General features: G+C 37.2%; 1 protein-coding gene across 9 annotated transcripts in view; it reads right to left on the bottom strand.

Annotated features, from left to right (window-relative positions):
• Nucleotides 1-19708, bottom strand: part of FRRS1 (ferric chelate reductase 1) — a 107358-nt gene that overhangs the window by 8118 nt on the left and 79532 nt on the right. For all 9 annotated transcript variants that reach the window (XM_054512721.1, XM_054512722.1, XM_054512718.1 and 6 more), the window contains 4 exons: nt 17766-17948; nt 10117-10215; nt 8644-8791; nt 1164-1277 (listed from right to left, as the gene is read on the bottom strand). In XM_054512721.1, the coding sequence (XP_054368696.1) occupies nt 1164-1277; nt 8644-8791; nt 10117-10215; nt 17766-17948 (544 nt within the window). The remainder of the gene's footprint in view (nt 1-1163; nt 1278-8643; nt 8792-10116; nt 10216-17765; nt 17949-19708) is intronic.

Below are 19708 nucleotides of genomic sequence, written 5' to 3'. Positions count from 1 at the left end.
TCCGTCGCTCCTACCGTGTGCCAGGCACTGTCTCCGAGTGCTTTACATGTATTACTCTAATTGATCTTTATTACAATCCCATTCAGTAGTTACAATTATTATTCGGGTTTTGCTGGATAGGGAAACTAAGGAAGAGAGAAGTTAAGTAACTCGCCTAAGGTTACAAAGTTGGGATCCGAACCCAGCCTGGCTTCAGCAACTGTGCTCTTAACCATGACACTAATACAGCCCTTCTGCAGGTAGGCGAGCATCTTCTCACTTCTCATTCCAAAAACAGTGAAAAACAAATAGGCAGGTTACATGCGAAATCCAATTACTGTCACCCTGGAGCTACCAGTAGAAGCAAATTACCAATAATAAAATTATTTTCAAGCTTAACTATGATGACATTTATTGAAACTCTACTGGAAGGAATAACTCTGGGAATATAAAGGAAATATACCAAATAAGGACAGATTCCCCACCTCATACAAGTATACACTACACTATTCCCCTACTTTTAAATCCCATCTTTTCAACAACAAACCGGGCTACTTTTCAAATGGAATCGACTTTCATCTGTAGAACCGAGCATGTTAGAACCTTATTTTGGGGCTATTGCTCTTCCAACGTGGTTAATTTCATCATTTTAATGATTTAATCATATCATGGTTAAAATCATCATTTGTATAGCACTGAGTAATTTGTACACCCTCAATTACTTATACACTGATCAGTTCTTCAACAAAACTGTATTTCTGAAACCAAACTACTATTAAACAATCAAAATCACAAAGCACTCTTTTATTATAAGCCTTTATTTTAATAAATGGCCTAATTAAGGTCTCACAAAAATTAAATTGATTAACCCAGATACTCAACTCTGGCTACAGTTAGAAATAACTAGGGCACTCTTTAAAAATTATAGATGTCTTAAAAGCTCCATTAGTGACTTTAATGTACAGCCAGGGTTAAAACCAATGACTTATCCCTACTTTCCATTTTTAATAAAAAGGAGAAAACATTAAGATAAACATTGCTACCTGCAAATGTTAATATTTAAATATAGAAGACTGATGAACATTTGGTAAATTATGCCCACCGCCATTCCTAATCCAGCCAGCACTGAGTCATCAGGTAAATTTATTGCACAAAGTAGTAATAATACTACACACATAACTTACCATGAGCCTTCAGAAGGAAAAAAGAACGGGATCCTCCCACATTCCTTGGATAGTCTGTCACATTATATTTTTCATATGTAATCAAAGGTTGCTGAGAATGCTTATAAATTTGACCTGAAATTTCACAAAAAGAAAATGAAGAAGAATTACTTGCTCAGGAGAGAAGGAATGGAAAGACAGTGGCATGGCAAAGAAACAAACTTTCTTACAGTAATAAAAAATAAATAAATATCATCAGAGATGCCACTCATATGCAAAAGCCACATAAATGTATTCACAAGCACACATGATCATCTTGAAAAAAGTTAGAGAAATAATTTAGCCAATCAAGAGATGAATCAAAACGAGGACGAAGAATGGCGAAGTTATGCTGAAAGAGCAGGTGGTATGCAAGAGACCAAACACTGGGAAGTCAAGATGATCACTGGTAATATCAAAAATCACTGAAAATGTCAAATACAATTCTTCAAAGATACTACATACTTTTTAAAAATCTGGACTCCTAGACTAAACTAACAGAACTCAGACCTGGACAAAGTAGGTGGGTAGAAGACAAACAAAAGCATGTTGATGCAATATTATATTATTTGGCATATGGTCAATTCGGACCGGCTTTGACTAACAAATCAAAATCCCAAATAATGGTGATGTAAACAAATTAAGGATGTGTTATTATTTATTATGTATAAGATTAAGTCTGTGAATGTATAGAATCAGTCTGGTATGTGAGTATGTATGTGTGGCTGTTCATTCTGGGAATCTATCCTACAGAAATACTCCCCTTTTACCCAAAGATATATGTGTAAGAATCTCTACGAGAAGTTGTGGGGGTTTTGTGCTGGACCAAAAAAAAAAAAAAAAATTAAGCAAGCTAAATGTCCATCATTAGGAGAATAAATCATGGAACATACATTATTTTAAGAATACAAGTGTCAAAAAGAATAAAAAGAATTAAGAAATTTGATATAACAGATATATAGGAATCTTTACCCCAATAATAATAAGTACTAGACTATAGACTACATCTCAATAATTTCCAAAAAGAAATAATTATATAAGATACAGGTTATATTATTTATCCAAAACACAACAAAACTAAAAATAAACAACAAAAAGCTAGGAAAAAATGATCCACCTAGATATTTATAAAACTACTCTTCTAAATAACCCTGGGGCTAAACAGGAAATCAAAATTTAAATTTAAATTTAAATTTAAATTGCAATTAAAATGACATTTCATATCAAATGATATGACATTTCATATCAAAACACATGTGATGCAATCAAGGTACTATTCAAAAGAAGCTTTTATCATTTAAAAAGAATTTCCTTTAAAAAAAAAAAAGACTTAGGGGCCCTGGGTGGCTCAGTCGGTCAAGCGTCTGCCTTCGGCTCAGGTCATGATCACAGGGCACTGGGATGGAGCCCTGCATTGGGCTCCTTGCTCAGCAGGGAGTCTGCTTCTCCCTCTCCTCCCCACCTGTGCTCTTTCTCCCTATCTTTGTCACTGTCTCTGTCTCTCTCTCTCACATAAATAAATAAAATCTTTAAAAAAAAAAAAAAGACTTAAAGTATTGAAGTCATCATTTAATTCAAGAGGTGTTTACACCAACAAAATATAACCAGGAAAACAGAAAGGAAGATTGGTTAAAAATAAAGGTAGAAATTAACAAACTAGTAAGTCAAAAATGAAGTCTATAAAAGGCCAATGAAATCGACTGTTTGGCAAGTCCAACCACAAGATAAAAAGAAAGAACACAAACAGTATTAGAAATAAAAAGGGTGACACAGCAGCTGATAATAGAAGATACTCTTCAAAATTATATGAAAATGCTACATACAACTTTAAGTAAGCCAAAAATATTTTAAAATCTAAATGAAATGGATGAATTTATGGAAAAATCTAGAATTAAAAACTTCACCAAAGAAGTAGTAGTAATTCTAGAGAGTAATAATGGTAGAAGAATTTTTTTAATTAGTCAAATATTTCTATCCCTAAAGGTTCAGACAGTTATTATGTGGATGAGTTCTATTATACAATTAAAAAAATTTTTTTAACTTTAAAATTTCTTTTTTTTTTAATGTTTTATTTATTTATTCATGAGAGTCAGAGAGAGAGAGAGAAAGAGAGGCAGAGGCAGAGGGAGAAGCAGGCTCCCCGCCTAGCAGGGAGCCCGATGCGGGACTCGATCCCAGAAACCTGGGATCATGACCTGAGCCGAAGGCAGATGCCCAACCATCTGAGCCACCCAGGCGCCCCTTAATTTTAAAAATTTTTTTTTAATGTTTTATTTATTTATTCATGAGAGTCAGAGAGAGACAGAGAGAGAGAGGCAGAGGCAGAGGGAGAAGCAGGCTCCCCGCCTAGCAGGGAGCCCGATGCGGGACTCGATCCCAGAAACCTGGGATCATGACCTGAGCCGAAGGCAGATGCCCAACCATCTGAGCCACCCAGGCACCCCTTAACTTTAAAAATTCTTATTTATTTAAGCTCTTCTAGAGTTCATTCTATGAGATTAGAATAACACTGAAACCAAAACTAGGCATGCATGCGCACACACACGCACACAATCCCACAACCATAGACCAAAATCAATTACAAATATAGATACAAAAAGTTTAAATAATAAAATATTAGTGAGTCAAATCAACTGCCCATTAAGAGAACTATGAAACATAGCCAAGCAAGGTTTATCCCAATAAAGTTGAGGATTGTTTGCCATTTTGAAGTCTACAAAAGTAATGGTAAAATATTATCTCAATTGCTGCCTAAAAGACCTCAGATGAAATTCAGCACATGTTCATGTCATGAACTCTGTCAAGTTAAGAAAAGATCATTTCCTAAACACCGTAAGAGATACCTACCAAAAAAATACAACAAACATGACACAACAATGAATATCAGAAGCATTCCCATCAAATTTAGGAACAAGACAAGAAGGCTTGCCACAGCACCACTACCAGTCCACTTTTTCTGGGAGAAGTAATCAATGCAATGAAACAAGAAAAAAATGAGGGCTTTGAACCTTGTCGTTATTTGCATAAAATATGGCGTTTATCTAGAAAATCCAAATAATCAACTGGCAAACTAGATGGCTAAATTCGAGATAAACATTCAAATATCAATAACTTTCCTACACACCAACAAATTTAGAAAATGTAAGAAAAATAATCCCATTCACAATAGTTTGTATTAGAAATCTATAAAATACATAGAAACAAAGTAACAAAAAAATATATAAACCTATATGAAGACATGAAGAAAACCACCAGATTTTAATCAATGGAATATCCAATATATTCCTGGATAGAAAGATTCACTATTGCAAAGATGTTGATTATTTCCAAAATTAATCTAAAATTTCATTGCAATTCCAATCACAACCCCAATAGGATTTTCAATGGAATCTGACAGTCATTTCTAAAGTTTATCTAGAAGAAAAGATATACAACAAAGAGGCAAGAATTCCTAGAAAAGGAGGCCAGGAGGGGAATCATGCTCTATCAAAATTCATAACCTGTTATAAAGCTACAGTAGTTTCAACTGACACAGTAATTGAGTAATGGAAGAATAAACTAGAAATAGTTTGATTTATTGATAGATGTTTGGCATACAATAAAGAGGCTTCTGAAGCAGCAGAGATAAAATAAACTATTCAAAAAATGGCATTAGGACAACTGGTTATTCGTTTCACAAATACTACTATATCATGGCTTGTTTATAACAGAGAGGATCGGAGAGAAAGCAGAAAACAAGAAAAGTTTTACGTAACGAATACCTAGAGAAGAGAGTCAAGAAGAAAGAGACAATAACTATCAGGAATTATACTGAATTAGCAGAGTTGTGGTGATGAAAACCAGACCACATTCCCCAATAGCCTGAGAGACAAGTTGGAAGAAAGTGTTTTTAAACTGATTCACTGCAGACCCATAGGCTAACCAAGAACTGAACCTTCATAAAAGCAGAAGTCCATTATAATTTTGGGATTCCTTTGTATGGCTCCATTATAATCTTGGATTTCTGCTCTAAGGCAGATTGACTTCATGTTTAGTACAAGGCTCTACAGTATTACGTGACGTGTGGTATTCCTAAATTGTTAAAATAACCGGTCATGTGATAACGGGGTCTCCAATTCATTAATTATTTAAATTGGTAGATTTCCTAATTGTGAATTACTTATTCACCCAAGTAAGTTCTATCATTTCCCATGACTGCTTATCTCATGATAGAGCAATGTTAGCATTCTGGGGGGGAAAACAGCATTAGAAAAAGGTTTTAAATGGATTTTACTGCAATTGGGTACATTTTACATTTATATGGGTCACAGAGATTTTATGATTGCTTTGAAAAATGGTTTCAACCTCACAAAGTCTCACTGCTTTTAAGCAGAGTGCAATTTATAAATGGTTCACATACATATAACTAGATAACAGAAGAGAAAATGATTTATGTGGCAATTTTATTTTGTTCCCCAATACAAGGGTAATGGAAAGTTTATTCCCTGAAGCATTAATGCCTAGGTTTGGGTTTTGGGGTTTTTTTTTAAGGTTTTGTTTTGCATTTTTGCTTTGCACTCCACCAGTTTAAAAAAAAAAATGAGTCCGGGGCACCCAGGTGGCTCAGTTGCTTGAGCAGCTGCCTTCAGCTCAGGTCATGATCCTGGGGTCCTGGGATAGAGCCCCATGTGGGGCTCCCTGCTCAGCAGGGGGTCTGCCTCTCCCTCTCCTTCTGCCCCACCCCTCTGCTCCTGCTCTCTCTCAAATAAAATCTTTAAAGAAATAAAAAAAATTTTAAAAATGAGTCTGTGCTCCCAATATATGTATACTTTAGAACATATTCATGTACTATTGTCTTAATGCATTATGAACACTGTAAAATATATTAAAATAGAAATTTTTGAGATGAGAGGAGATAAAATAAATCTAAATATAAGATTCTAGTGTTGCTCATTGTATCCCCTAAACTGCCTTACAATGTATATACCTTATTTGGGAGAAACTTGTCCTAGAGTAGTAAGTTATCAAATCACAGTATACAAAACAATCACCTGCAGATTCCAAGCATCAACGACAGAGATTCAGTGAGTCTAAGCTGGAGTTCGGGAATCTACATTTTCAGCAGTCACTCCAAATGGTTCTGAAGCAGGTTGTTTGGGGCCACACTTTGAGAAACACCACAAAAGATAGAGATTCTCCCCACCATACCATCCGCATAGCAACACCAGCAGGAGAGGGAGATACAGAAATGCTCCATTCTGCACCTATATTATCCATGAACTAGATTTTTCTGGGGGAATATTGGAACTATCACTTAAAATATTGTTTCTATCAGAAAATGCATTTCAATTTCTACAGTGCTGACCTAAGAAGAAAGTTTTGGCATCACCACACACACCCCCACACACAATTTATTATATAATAGAATTCATCTACTTAAATGAAACTGCTTTTCTTTTAAAGTGTAAATTTTTTAAGTATCAAGTTTTTTTTGAAGATTTTATTTATTTAACTGAGAGAGGGAGCATGAGCAGGGAGTCTGACATGGGGCTCAATCCCAGGACCCCAAGATCATGACCTGAGCCGAAGGCAGACGCTTAACCATCTGAGCCACCCAGGTGCCCCTAAGTATCAAGTTTTTTAAAGTATAAATGCAAACCGTTAAATGCCCTAGCAGCTGAAGACATCCATTTGCTTCAGTAGTCACTCATGGAGCACCTGCACCACACCAGGCACCAAAGGAAGCAGGCTGGTATGATGGAAAGGGCACGGCTTCTGTAAGCAGAACAGCCTGGGATGAAATTTCTGACTCCGCTACTTGTTTGATTTGGAACGAGTTACTTAGCCTTTCTAGGTTCCAGTTTCCTCCTCTTAAATGGGCAATATAATGTCTATTGACAAAGCCTCTGTGAGACATGGGATATATGTAATGCACAATAAGTGACAGCTAGAGTAACAACAAACACAATTACCTCTACTTGAGTGGCATCCGTTTCAAAACACAAATATTTGACCCTTTTCCTCATTAAAAATTCAATTCCTACATTTTCCATGTTCAAAAGTGTTGACGACTTAGGCTCTGAGGTCAACGAGTTTGGGTTCAAATTCCAGCTCTACCATGGACTCATCTGGGCAAATTACTTAACCGCTCCTAAGCCTCTGTTTCCTCCTGGATGAAACAGGGATAGTAAAAGAGTACATATCTAATATAATTTTTATGAAGATAAAAATGAAGGATCTAACTACAGTGCTTAGCCAGTGACTGGCAGTCATTAGCACGGAGTAGTTTTTCTTCATTATCATCACTTAGCCAAGAAATGATTTTCAAGCTCTTTTTGCTGTTACTGGCGCAAACGAGACTACACGATTTAACTAAAATAACTACATATATCACCTACAACTAAATCTACGAATATTCCTAAATTTTCTCATAACACTGAGGAGATACTTTATCCTGCTTCAAAACTATTGTGTCCCCTTTACCCATAGTATAAAATCAAAACCACATGATAGAATATGCAAAGGCTTTTCACCATTTTACCTACACCACATTTCTGCTCTTTCTCTTCCTTTACCTCACCCCCTATCCTTCCATTCCATCCACCCAGCTTCTCACCATTTTCAAAGGAAGCTATATTCTCAAAGTTTGGGGGTGGTATTATCTCTCAAGAGATGAGTCACTACATACTACCTTGGCATTTCCTGTAGTTCTTCAAAACATCATCAGCCAAGACCTTAAACAAAATCTAATAATCCTTATTACTATGTGTTGCAATACCCACCAGGGCAGTCTTCTTAAGGACAAAGGAAATATTCTTTTAAAAAAAGAGGATAAAGTAAATATTCAAACACATAAAACTACCGCGGGCTGCACTTGGCATCAAATTCACTTAGAGAGATGTGGGACAGAGACAAGCACAGCTGCAGGGCATTTAGAGGCGTTTTCCTTTGATGGGAGATCTTGTAGCACCTTATTCAGTTGGCCAGGGGCTATTCTCTCTACCCCTCTTCCACCTCCCTGGAGAAAGCTCAGGTTCAAGGAGATGAGATTCACATTAGACAGGTTATCCTACAAAAGCCAGCATCTCTTGCAACAATCCCACAGTCACTGCTTACAGGATCCCTGCCAGGAATCTGCCAACGTCACAACACTTAGGGAAGCCCAAAGATATGGCTTCTTACTAGGTATTTATAGTTCTTCCTGGTCCAAATGCAGTTTGCCAGCCAGAAGTCACTTTTGTCATAAGCATGTCACCTTATAACATAGTTGACACTACTTTTATCTAGTTTCCCAGGATACAAAACGAGAAGGTCATCCACAGTCGAACTGTCAGGCAAAAATGGAAAAGGGTTTTGATAACTCTTTACCCACAAGTGTGTATCTTAAAAAATGAGCAATTATAGTAGTCTCTTCAGGAAAGGTGGAAAAGGGAAGAAGAGAGAGAAAAAAACTTGAAAAGATAGGTTTCATCAATATACGTACCACCGTCAGCTGCACCATCTGCTAGAAATATGTAGTAGCTTGTGTTTAGATCAAATCTATTCTTAACCCCAGGAAGGGTAATGTTTCTTCTGAAAGAACACTGCATAACACCATCCGCCAGCCTCCAAGCCAGATCCTCAAGAGCACCCTACAAACGTACACAATGGGTCTTCTCAGCACTTTCCACAGATTTGTTAAAAATAAAATATGATCAAAATCCTGACCTGCTGGATTTCCTTTCCAGGAAAACTATATACATAGTGAAATGATTACTACAGTTGTGTCCTTACATACTTACCTTTTTTTTTGTGGTGAGAGCACCTGAAATTTACTCGCTTAGCAAATTTCCAGTATACAATACAGTTTTATTAAATACAGTCATCATGCTGTACATTAGATCTCTAGACTTACTCATCCTACATAACTGCAACTTTGTACCCTTTGACCACCGTCTCCCCTTTTCTACACTTTGCAAAAGCACAAGTTTCTCTTGTAGGAAAAGATGAATTCTTGCCTGTGTCACCTAAATCCTTTTTTTTTCACATGTTAGAAAAGAATATTTTATGATGAAGATGGTCAGAGCATCAGCTCCTTTTCAAAACCTTACAGACCGATTTTTAAGAAGAGGCTTGGGTTAATGACACAGAGTTTCTCGTCCAGTGAGAAGGAGGAGTGTATAGGGCGGAGACTGGTTCAGTGCCTTGGACAGTTGTCTTCTGTGCCTCTTCTTGGCATCTGTGCCAGAGATGGCCTATTTCTGGTAGAGAAGTGTCTCTCATCACATGGCATCGGCAAGCAGATGAGCGTTGACGGAGCGGTAGCTGTTGCCTAGGACTTCACACACTCTGTGGAGCTTTCCCCTGGGCTTGGGACTTCTCCCTTGTTACATGTTACATTGTGGCCACGGGCGTATTACTTCCTAATTGTTTCTTCAGTGTTTTTGATTTTGTGTCAGTGGCCAGATGGGGTTACTACATCTGCCAAAGTTTCTTACCTGGGTAGAGGACTTATGGGGTTCTGACTCCAAGTAAAAACAGTATTTTGCCACGTGGGATAAAGACAAATAAACTAGGAGAAAATGTTTCTTGTACTCCTCAGAGAGGAAGTGGGAAAACAATGTATATCAAACCATCATGTTGTATACCTTAAATACACATAATTTTATTAAATTATATAATAATAAAATATACTTTAATATATATTAAAATATAAATATATAATGATATTAATAATAAATTAAACATATAAATATAATACTATATAATTTATTTTTATATTTTATTTTAAAATAAAATAAAGCACAGAAAAGTTTCTCCCAGATTATTATAAGAAAGGAAGCCTGTTGCCAGACTCCTGCTCTGGGTCTGCTAACTGAGGATGGGGAGCTATCTTGCAGCAAAGTTACTCCACTGTTGGCCACACAGCCAAAAGACGGACAAGCCAGGTGGAGGTTCCCAGAATTTTCACACCTACCCCGGAGTCCATCACAGGGTGACTTCGCCCTGTCAAATGGGAAGGTTGTATGTGCACAGTCTGATCTTCACGAATACACAAATAAGCATCATCATCACCCTAAAAACATTTGCAAATGAGAAAAATTCAAAGGAATATCAACATTTTGTTTTTAAAAGCATCCCTAATGAAATCAAATAGTATTTGATGCTGTTAAAACATAATTTTCTGATTCAATCCTAATGATGCTATGAACTCAAGAGAATTGGCTGCCCAATTTATTAATTTAAAACAATTTTGCTATAATGAAGAAAGAAACAAAGATCAGAAACAGACCCATAAATACAGGGAACAAACCTGGTGGTTGCCAGAGGGGAGGGGGTGGGGGGATGGGCAAAATGGGTGAGAGGCAGTGGGAAACAGAGGCTTCCAGCTGTGGAATGAATAAGTCATGGGAATAAAAGGTAGAACACGGGGAATATAGTCAATGGTATAACAGTGTTGTATGGTAACAGATAGCAGCTACACTTGTGATGAGCATAGCATGATATTTAAAACTGTCCAATCATTATGTTGTACTGAAACTAATGTAACATTGTGTGTCAACTATACTTCATTCAATATAAATAAATAATAACTTTGTTATAATACAAAAGCAACACAATTTCAATGTAAAAATAGATTAAAATAACATGTTTATATGCCCATAAACTCAAACACCACTGTTAATGCTTTCATGTATATTCATCCAAACCTATTTGTATTTATACCTACTTTTTCACCCCAAATAGGAAAATACACAGTTCTGTTACTTTTTCACTGAACTTATTATGAACATTGTTTGTAAATAAATATCTGTGTCTTACAAATTTTCATAACTATAAATGCACTGCACTATATTGGGTTTGGGGGTGGTAACTTTTAAGATGAGGACACTGTAATCAAATACTGCTAATATTGTACACACTCAATAGATCACATATTAAGACCAACTTGTCTGAACTCAAGGAGGCATTTTCTGTCAGTCTAATTCCTATCTACTCTTTAGTCTCCAATATTCCTTAGCTCTAAAAGTTAGAGCTTAAAGTGACTATCAGAGGACACACAGAATCTTCAAATTACATTTAAATGATGGTACAAAGAAATAATCTGCATTTTAAATTACTGTGTATAGTTTTGGTTCTTTCACTTATTCTAAACCATTCTCCATAAACTATCTAACAAGATGTTTTTATATGTTGTAGTCACTAAACTCCTTAAACAAAGCCAAGACTGACAATTTATAATAAATTTTGCTATTAATCCCAATGATATTCTAACATATTTTAAATTTATTTTTTAAAGTTCCACCTTTGAGAACTCCCAAGTACATAACCTTAGCAACCAATTATTCACTGTTACACATCTTCTATTCAAATCAGAATTAGCCCAACTCAAGAAATTTGGAGTCATGGTGATTTAAACCAGGAATCAACCAACTATAGCACACACACCAAATTCAGCCTGATGCCTGTTTTTGTACAGCCCACAGGCTAACAAGGATGTTTACATATCTAAACCATTTATTAAAAAGAAGAATATGTCATGGGCGCCTGGGTGGCTCAGTCGTTAAGCGTCTGCCTTCAGCTCAGGTCATGATCCCAGGGTCCTGGGATCGAGCCCCGCATCGGGCTCCCTGCTCCGCGGGAAGCCTGTTTCTCCCTCTCCCACTCCCCCCTGCTTGTGTTCCCTCCCTCGCTGTTGTCTCTCTCTGTCAAATAAATAAAATCTTTAAAAAAAAAAAGAAGAATATGTCATGATGAGTAAAAATACATGAAATCCAAATTTCAGTATCCACAAAGAAAGCCTTACTGGAATACAGCCACACCTATTAATTTATGGATTGTCTATTGCTGTTTCAGTGCTACCACACAGAGATGAGTATTAAGAACACAGACCATATGCCCACAAATTCTAAAGTTGCTACTATCTGAATCTTTACAGAAAAAGTTCACTGATCTCTAATTTAAACAATGTGTTTTCTCTACACTTTCATCTATGAGGTATACAAACTCTTTTTTTATTTAATAAAACAAATTTTAATATAACAAAACGGTTGATTTTGAGGCAAAATGATGATAAGCCAACTGCCATACTAACTCACTGCAGACAGACCTCTCAAATATTGGAGAGAATGATGGGGATGGAGAAGAAGTAACTTTCAGTCCTCACTACTCTACAGTGAAGAGTATGAGAAGGTTGCTATTACAACCTTAGGCTCCAGGCAATTCTAGAAACCCCAAGTATGGAGCATAGAAGCACACATATAAGAAGTTCCACCAAGTTTCTGAATTGGACAGATCCTCTTTCTCCCATTTGTTTCTCTTGAATCAAGCATTTAGAATGCACTCTGTTCAGAAAACATTGTGTGGGTTACTGTGGGAAAAATAAAGATGACTAGATTGTTCTTACAACCAAAGACTACTTTTTAATGGAAGAGACAGTTATAATAGTATGTGAATTATGATAAAACAGGTTTAGACAAAGTACCACGGAAGGACAAATTACGTAGAGCCAAAGGTTTGAAAAAACTTATCAGAAAAGATAGTAAGTAGGCCTTAGAGAATGAAAAATATTTATATGTTGATAAGGTAGAGTTGAGATTAAAGGAAAAGTTTCCCAAAAGGAGGAACTTCCAGGACCAAAGACATAGAAATAAAAAAATATATGAAACTTTTAGGGAACAGGTGATTATGTTAGCTAATACATATACATGGTAAGGCTGGAAATTCCAACAAGGACTTTGAAGAGTTTTGAAAGCCATGCTAATGAAAAAAGAACATTTTTCCTATAACTACTAAAGGTTTCTGGAGATAGGATTGAGATGATCTCCGTGGTAGCCCAGGAAGAAAACAACAGTGACTATTGAAAGATGAAATGGAATAAAATTGCTAAAAATTTTAAAGGAGAAATCATGGAGCCAGCAGGACCAGTGAGGGGTCACTGCGGCGATCTTGAAATGACAATAAAGGTGTAAGCCAAGTCAGAGATAGTGACGATACAATAAAAAGAATGAAGAAGTATGTCAAAGACAGAATCAAAAATCTGGAAGATTGGTAGCAATGAACATATTGGCACCCAAATCTTGACTTATTTTAAACACTATTCCTATTAAAAGGAAACAGACCTCCTTGGAGAAATAAAAATGCAAAACAGTGTAAGATGAGTGGACATCTTGTTTCACCAGAAAACAAAGACACACCAAAAAATTAACACAGACACATCGAAAGGTCACAAAAAAAAACAGCTTGAAAGAGCCGTATTTGGGTTAATATGAGCATCTAAAACAAGAATGATGATGATAAACTATAACACAATAGACCAAAGGAATTCATTAGTCCATAGTGTGTCACCAAAAGGGAAGGGCAGATGCAGAGAAAAGAAAGTTCTTCTTTTTAGAAGAACACCAGTTAATAAATAATTTAGAAAATCACCATTTTGTAACCACAAATGTAATAACTGTTTCAGGAAAGGAACAGCAATAGATGCTAAAATCATTTAGTAAAATGTTATTGAGGAACAGAATATTCACCCTCAAAGTATCACCCCACAGATTACTTATTAATTAAAAAGAGAAAATTCGGGGCACCTGGGTGGCTCAGTTGGTTAAGCATCTGCCTTTGGCTCAGGTCATGATACCAGGGCCCTGGGATCGAGCCCCACATTAGACCCCCTGCTCAGTGCAGAGTCTGCTTCTCCCTCTCCCTCTGCCTGCCACTCCCCCTCCCTCTGCCTGCCACTCCCCCTGCTTGTGCTCTGTCTCTCTCTCCCTCACTGTCTCTGTCAAATGAATAAATAAAATCTTTCTTTTAAAAAAAAAGAGAGAAAATATGCCTTCACAATGGAAAAATCTGACAGATACCAGTGATCAAACATAGAATCATCAATAATGGACTAACTTGACATTACACACCTCTTGATATGATCACTGAGATAGAAACAAACCCTTTTGGCAGTCTTTGTGCCAAAAATCTTAACCTGAATCTACTGTACAAACTGTGGAACATTCTACAGAATTGGACTAAAAAGAAATCTAGAAAATAGGTAGGGTAGGGTGCCTGGGTGGCTCAGTTGGTTAAGCGACTGCCTTCGACTCAGGTCATGATCCTGGAGTCCCGGGATCGAGTCCCGCATCGGGCTCCCTGCTCGGCAGGGAGTCTGCTTCTCCCTCTGACCCTCCTCCCTCTCATGCTCTGTCTCTCATTCTCTCTCTCTCAAATAAATAAATAAAATCTTTAAAAAAGATTTTTTAGGTAGGGAAACTGATCAAAGAGATACGATAATTAAATGTATTGGGTGATAAATGATTGGATCTTGGGTCAGAAATTTTTTTAAAAAACAGGTATAAAGGACTTTATGGGGACAACTGAGGTATTTGGAATATAGACTATATTGCATAAAATTATTATATCATTGTTAAGTTTTCTCAATGTGATCAAGATATTATGGTAATTATAGGAGCATATCCTTGTTCTTAGGAGATACTTGCTAAAAATTGTAAAGATAAAATGTCATGAGATATCTATAACTTTCAAATAGTATGGGGAAAAATGTGTGTTTTATATACACTTCATAAGTCAATCTACACACAAACATACAAACACACACACACACACCTGGTGGGGGAAGGAAAGGGAGAGAACATGGCAAGTGTAGATGAAGAACTTATTGGTGTTTGTTGTACTATTCTTTCAACTTTCATGTAGGTTTAAAACTTCTCAAAACAAAAAGTTGGGGGTGTGCAGGAGGAAGAAGGACCTGAGGTGAATAAAAGGGAAGAACCTAAGTCACAACCAAATTCCCTGAACACCAAAGAAGATGGTGGCAGCAATGAATGAGAGTCTATAAACTGCCCAGGACAGTTTCTGAAAAGAAGCAAGAGATCAGTAATGGTAACTGCTTTTTTATTACTGTTTTTGATCACCAAGAATGGGGAACACAGGAAACATGAGGAGGGAAGATACTAAATTCAGTTTTATAAATGATGGTTAGTGCTGTCCAGGAATACTCATCTGGACAAGATCAGCCAGCCACTGGAAATCCCAATCTGAAGTGCAAGAGAGGCCAGAACTGGGAACATTCTAGAACTCAACATTAAGAAATTTTGTACAGAGCAAGATGACACTGGGCAGGAGAAGGAAGCCAACAGAAGCTAATATATAGTATGCCTTCTTGATACACTTTGTATCATTTAATAAAGTATCTGAGATAGGGAATATGTGTATACTTTGAAATTTAGTTAAAATTCAGACATCAGCAAGTCATTGTTAGCAAAAATATGGAAAATTATACTTTTCATCAATTTTAGTGATGAAGTCTAATACCAAAATAATTGTTATCATTAATTCACAAGTAAAATTGAAAAAGGTATCATTTAGCTAGTATTCATAGCATCAGATACCTTCAGTATTTAAATTTATATTAGGAACTAAAAAGAAACAGCAGGTCATAAAAGTATCCTAAAATTTTCTGAATAACCAAAAATAGAAATAACCACTTTAAAAATATTTTCTGAGGATGATTTATTTCCCCCAATTTAGGCAAACAGGTGTACAGATGATTTTAATCATTAAGTAAGATTGCTCTGTAAATCAACTGCACCTGCATAATTAAGTCTTTTTTATAAACATTTTTTGATGAGTACTATACTAGAAACATAAGATTTCTAAGTAAGATAAATATATCTTGAAGTAAAGACAAATGCTTTTGTGCCATCGATGCCTACAACTTAGAACAGAAACAACGGGTCTACTTATGGGCTCCTCATCACCACGCCCAGGGTAGCAGTACTGTCTTTTCCTCTCGCTGACAGATTTTATGTGACCAGAAAAAGAAAAATGTGAATATACTATTGCATGAAGTTTGACTCTAAAGTGACTGCAATGTTTTCTATTTAAGGGACCAGAGCACATATCTCAATGAGCACTGTATGTTACAGATGAAGCTACATGCTTATTCCAACGAGACCACCACTGTTAATCCTTGGAGGGGGGCCATCTTCAGAATTTCCTTCATAACCAGTTCCATCACATTTACACAACAAGCACTACCACCATCTTTCCTTATTGCTGTGTAGTCCCATTTTATTTTTAATCCAGTCTCATCATCCCCCTTAGGCGCCAAACCTGGTTCATTTTGGCCAGAACTGCAAATACCCAAAAGAATATGCTATAGGTTTGATGACAATTACAAAGGGAAATGGGGAAAACATTTTGAACTACTGTAACATCATTCAATCAAGTATAAAATTTCCCAAGAAACAACTTTAAAAAAGAAAGAGTCATAATTCCTTATATGTTATTTTTAAAAGCACATGACATATCTGGGGAGCTTACGTGGCTCAGAAGGTTAAGTGTCTGACTCTTGATTTCAGCTCAGGTCATGATCTCAGGGTCATAAGATCGAGCCCCACATCGGGCTCTGCACTGGGCATGGAGCCTGCTTAAGATTCTCTTTCCCTCTCCCGTTGCCCCTCCCCCTCTAAAAAAATAATAAAAAATAAAAGCATATGACAGATCTTATCTCTCATAAGTTTAAGATATACACTTTGCTTAATGAAAGAGAATAATGGGTGCATTCAAGGACTATATAGTAAAATATCTAGGTCATATGCATACACATATAGTAAAATATCTAGGTGTAACTTTTTACCCCTGGCTTCCTGCAAAACTTGCAAGCAACATACAAGGACCAATGCAATCAGAGCGCACTTTTGGGGAAAATATTAGTTCTAGTACAGAATCTCAGCGTTCCTTTCCTTTTTTTGAAATAGGATTCCCTAAAGAAGTGATGTTAAGTTTAAAACCTGACAGGAAGAAATCTCTCTAGAAAAGACCTGTTGCCTTTGCTAACGTGGAAGTAAGAGGCTTTCTCCATTTGTAGTCATCCCCAACCTCCCCGCCAACTCTGCTCTGAACAGGACTCACACATGTCCTGGCCCATACTCTCCTGCCTTCCTTCAGGGAGACCAGGATGCCTCTGCAGCACTTGGCTCTTCCACACCACAGCACAAGGCTGCCATCTATAGAACCATTTAATCCATTCAGCACTACCCAGGGAGAGTGAGAATCAGCTTAAAACAAATGCTGCCTTCCCTAGATCTGACAAAGGAGCCTACCGGTGAAGAATATATTAAGCCTGGACACACCAGATGTCATTCTGTTTGGGATAGGCACCGATGACTACCAAAATGGGGACACCGAGGCAGCAACCCATGCTGTGGTTGCTGGCCACTCGAGAAAACAACGAGGGTTGGAAAAGCATCACAAATAACATAAGACTTTTATGCAGAGCAACTTTTCTTAACTGTACTTCTTGCTTTTATCACAGACAGACAGAGACAGACAGAAAGATACAGTGGCAAGTCCACTGGATATAGAGTGATTTTCCTAACTCTCCGTAGGATGGCCTGTTCTTAGAGCTATGTAATTGCACAACTGTTAAAAACATGAAATACCCAAAGATGTTTAGGTCAGCATCTGCTCTAAGTTACCATTTCCTGCCCTCCCGTTCCCCTTCCCATTGTTAAAGTGTGATCATTTGACTCTAGAACCAACAAGTACACCGCCACTGATTACAGTCCCTCTAGTAATTTTCTTTCATTACCACTTACGTAAGTGAGGGATACAAACCATCCATCTGTCATGAGAAAACGCAAAGGATAAATAGCCTTTACTGGGACCACTCATTTCAACCACCACTGACTGGTCATCTCGTGTGAAGGACAAGAAGAAACAGGCCGGCTCCTTCTCTGGGTCACAGTTCACAGGACTCCTAATACAGAACTTCTTGTTCCCACAATCTGAAGCACTGAACTAGAAAAATGACAGGGAGAAAAAGTCTTAATTACCAACCAAGCAGTTCATTTCACCATGATAAAAGAGCCACTACCTGGAAGCACAAATTTTAACAAGAATATCTTCTCATAATATTTCAAAGAAGGAAACAAAAGACACATCCCAAATTAGAAATGATCAAAGTAGTAGTTAGGTTGTGAACTTTTAAACTTAATTAATTTTAATTAAAATCTGGAAGACAACATTAGTTGGACTATAATGTGCATGAGTATTAAAAGGATTTTAATACATAAAATTAAAAGGACTTTAATACCCGAAATATTTCACATTAATTATGTTCTGGAGCAAAGTTTCTAGCAAATTTTGAAAAACATCTTAGAGAATATTTAAGTCCACATTGACATTCTTACCTAAAGGATACCCTTGAGTTTTTAGAATGGACTTTTAAAAAGCAAATGGACAAACTCTTAGCAAGTTTTTATATTTAGATCCTGAACTCTGCTTCTAGAATTCAGGTTCAAATTGGATATTAAAACTGTAAGAAAAAATGGTTATCCCTATGTATACCACCACTCCAAATAATAACAATTTAGTGGAGGAAAAACAGGAACAATCTACAATGACTTGATTCAGAGCTTCTTATGGCAAAAAAGAGGAAGCATATCAAAAAATGTCAGCTCTACAATTTGACAGAGCAAATGTGCAGTCATCTTGTTAGAAGGCACTGTGAGGGTGTATTTCAGAAAAGAGTTAAATACTACGTAACTAAATCTAATGGGAAATGAATAAAAAAAAAACTTCTCATTTCTTCTACTCTACCAATATTTCCGGCCACCAAATGTGTGGCGGGTTTTCCCACATTAACCAATTCTGCAATTCTCTGGGGACCCCAACTGCGTATCCCACATCGCAATTCCATTCTGACACAATCTACCTGAAGTTAGTGTTCCATCCTACAAGTTAGGGGCTCAGTCCCATAAGACTGCTCCTTTCAGGGCCAATCGCAAGTTCCAGGTTCCCACTGGACGGGATTGGGGTTCCCATGACCCTCTCCTCAAGTTTGATAATATACTAGGATGGTTTGCAGAACTCAGGAAAACAGCTTTCTTACTAGATTACCAGTGTGCTATTTATTTATTTATTTAGGAAGAGAGTGAAAGAGAGAGAGCACACATAAGCGGAGAGGGAGGGAGAGAAAGAGAATCTCAAGCAGACTCCTTGCTGAGTATGGAGCCCACGTGGGGCTCGATCTCACAACCCTGAGATCATGACCTGTGCCAAAATCAAGAGTCCAACACTTAACGAACTGAGCCACCCAGGTGCGCCAAGTGTATTATTACAGGATACAACCCAGGAATAGTCAGATGGAAGAGGCACACAGGGCAAGGTATGTGGCAAGAGGTATGGAGCTTCCACACCCTAAGGCACCATCCTCCCAGGACCTCCATGTGTTCAGCAATCTGGGAGCTCTCTGAACCCCATACTTTTGGGATTTTTATAGAGGCTTCATCGTGGAGGCATGCTGGATTATTGACTCTATTTTCAGCCCCTCTTTCATCTCTGGAAAATAGAGAGTGAGGTAGAAAGTTCCCAGCATGGGTTGGTCTTTCTGCCCTCACCCAGGAGCCCACCCAGAGTTACCTCATTAGAACAAAAGGTATTCCTACCACTCAGGAAATTACAAGAGATTTAGGAGCTCTGTATCAGGAACTGGGGTCAATGGCCAAATATTAGCAGGAACCACGGCAGAGACCAATATATATATATATATTTCTTAT

This window comes from Mirounga angustirostris, unplaced genomic scaffold (genome assembly GCF_029215605.1).
Source record: "Mirounga angustirostris isolate CCGP_5_RB_7025 unplaced genomic scaffold, mMirAng1.0.hap1 SCAF_4, whole genome shotgun sequence".
NCBI classification, from domain to species: Eukaryota; Metazoa; Chordata; class Mammalia; order Carnivora; family Phocidae; genus Mirounga; species Mirounga angustirostris.
This window is presented reverse-complemented; position numbering and strand designations above follow the sequence as displayed.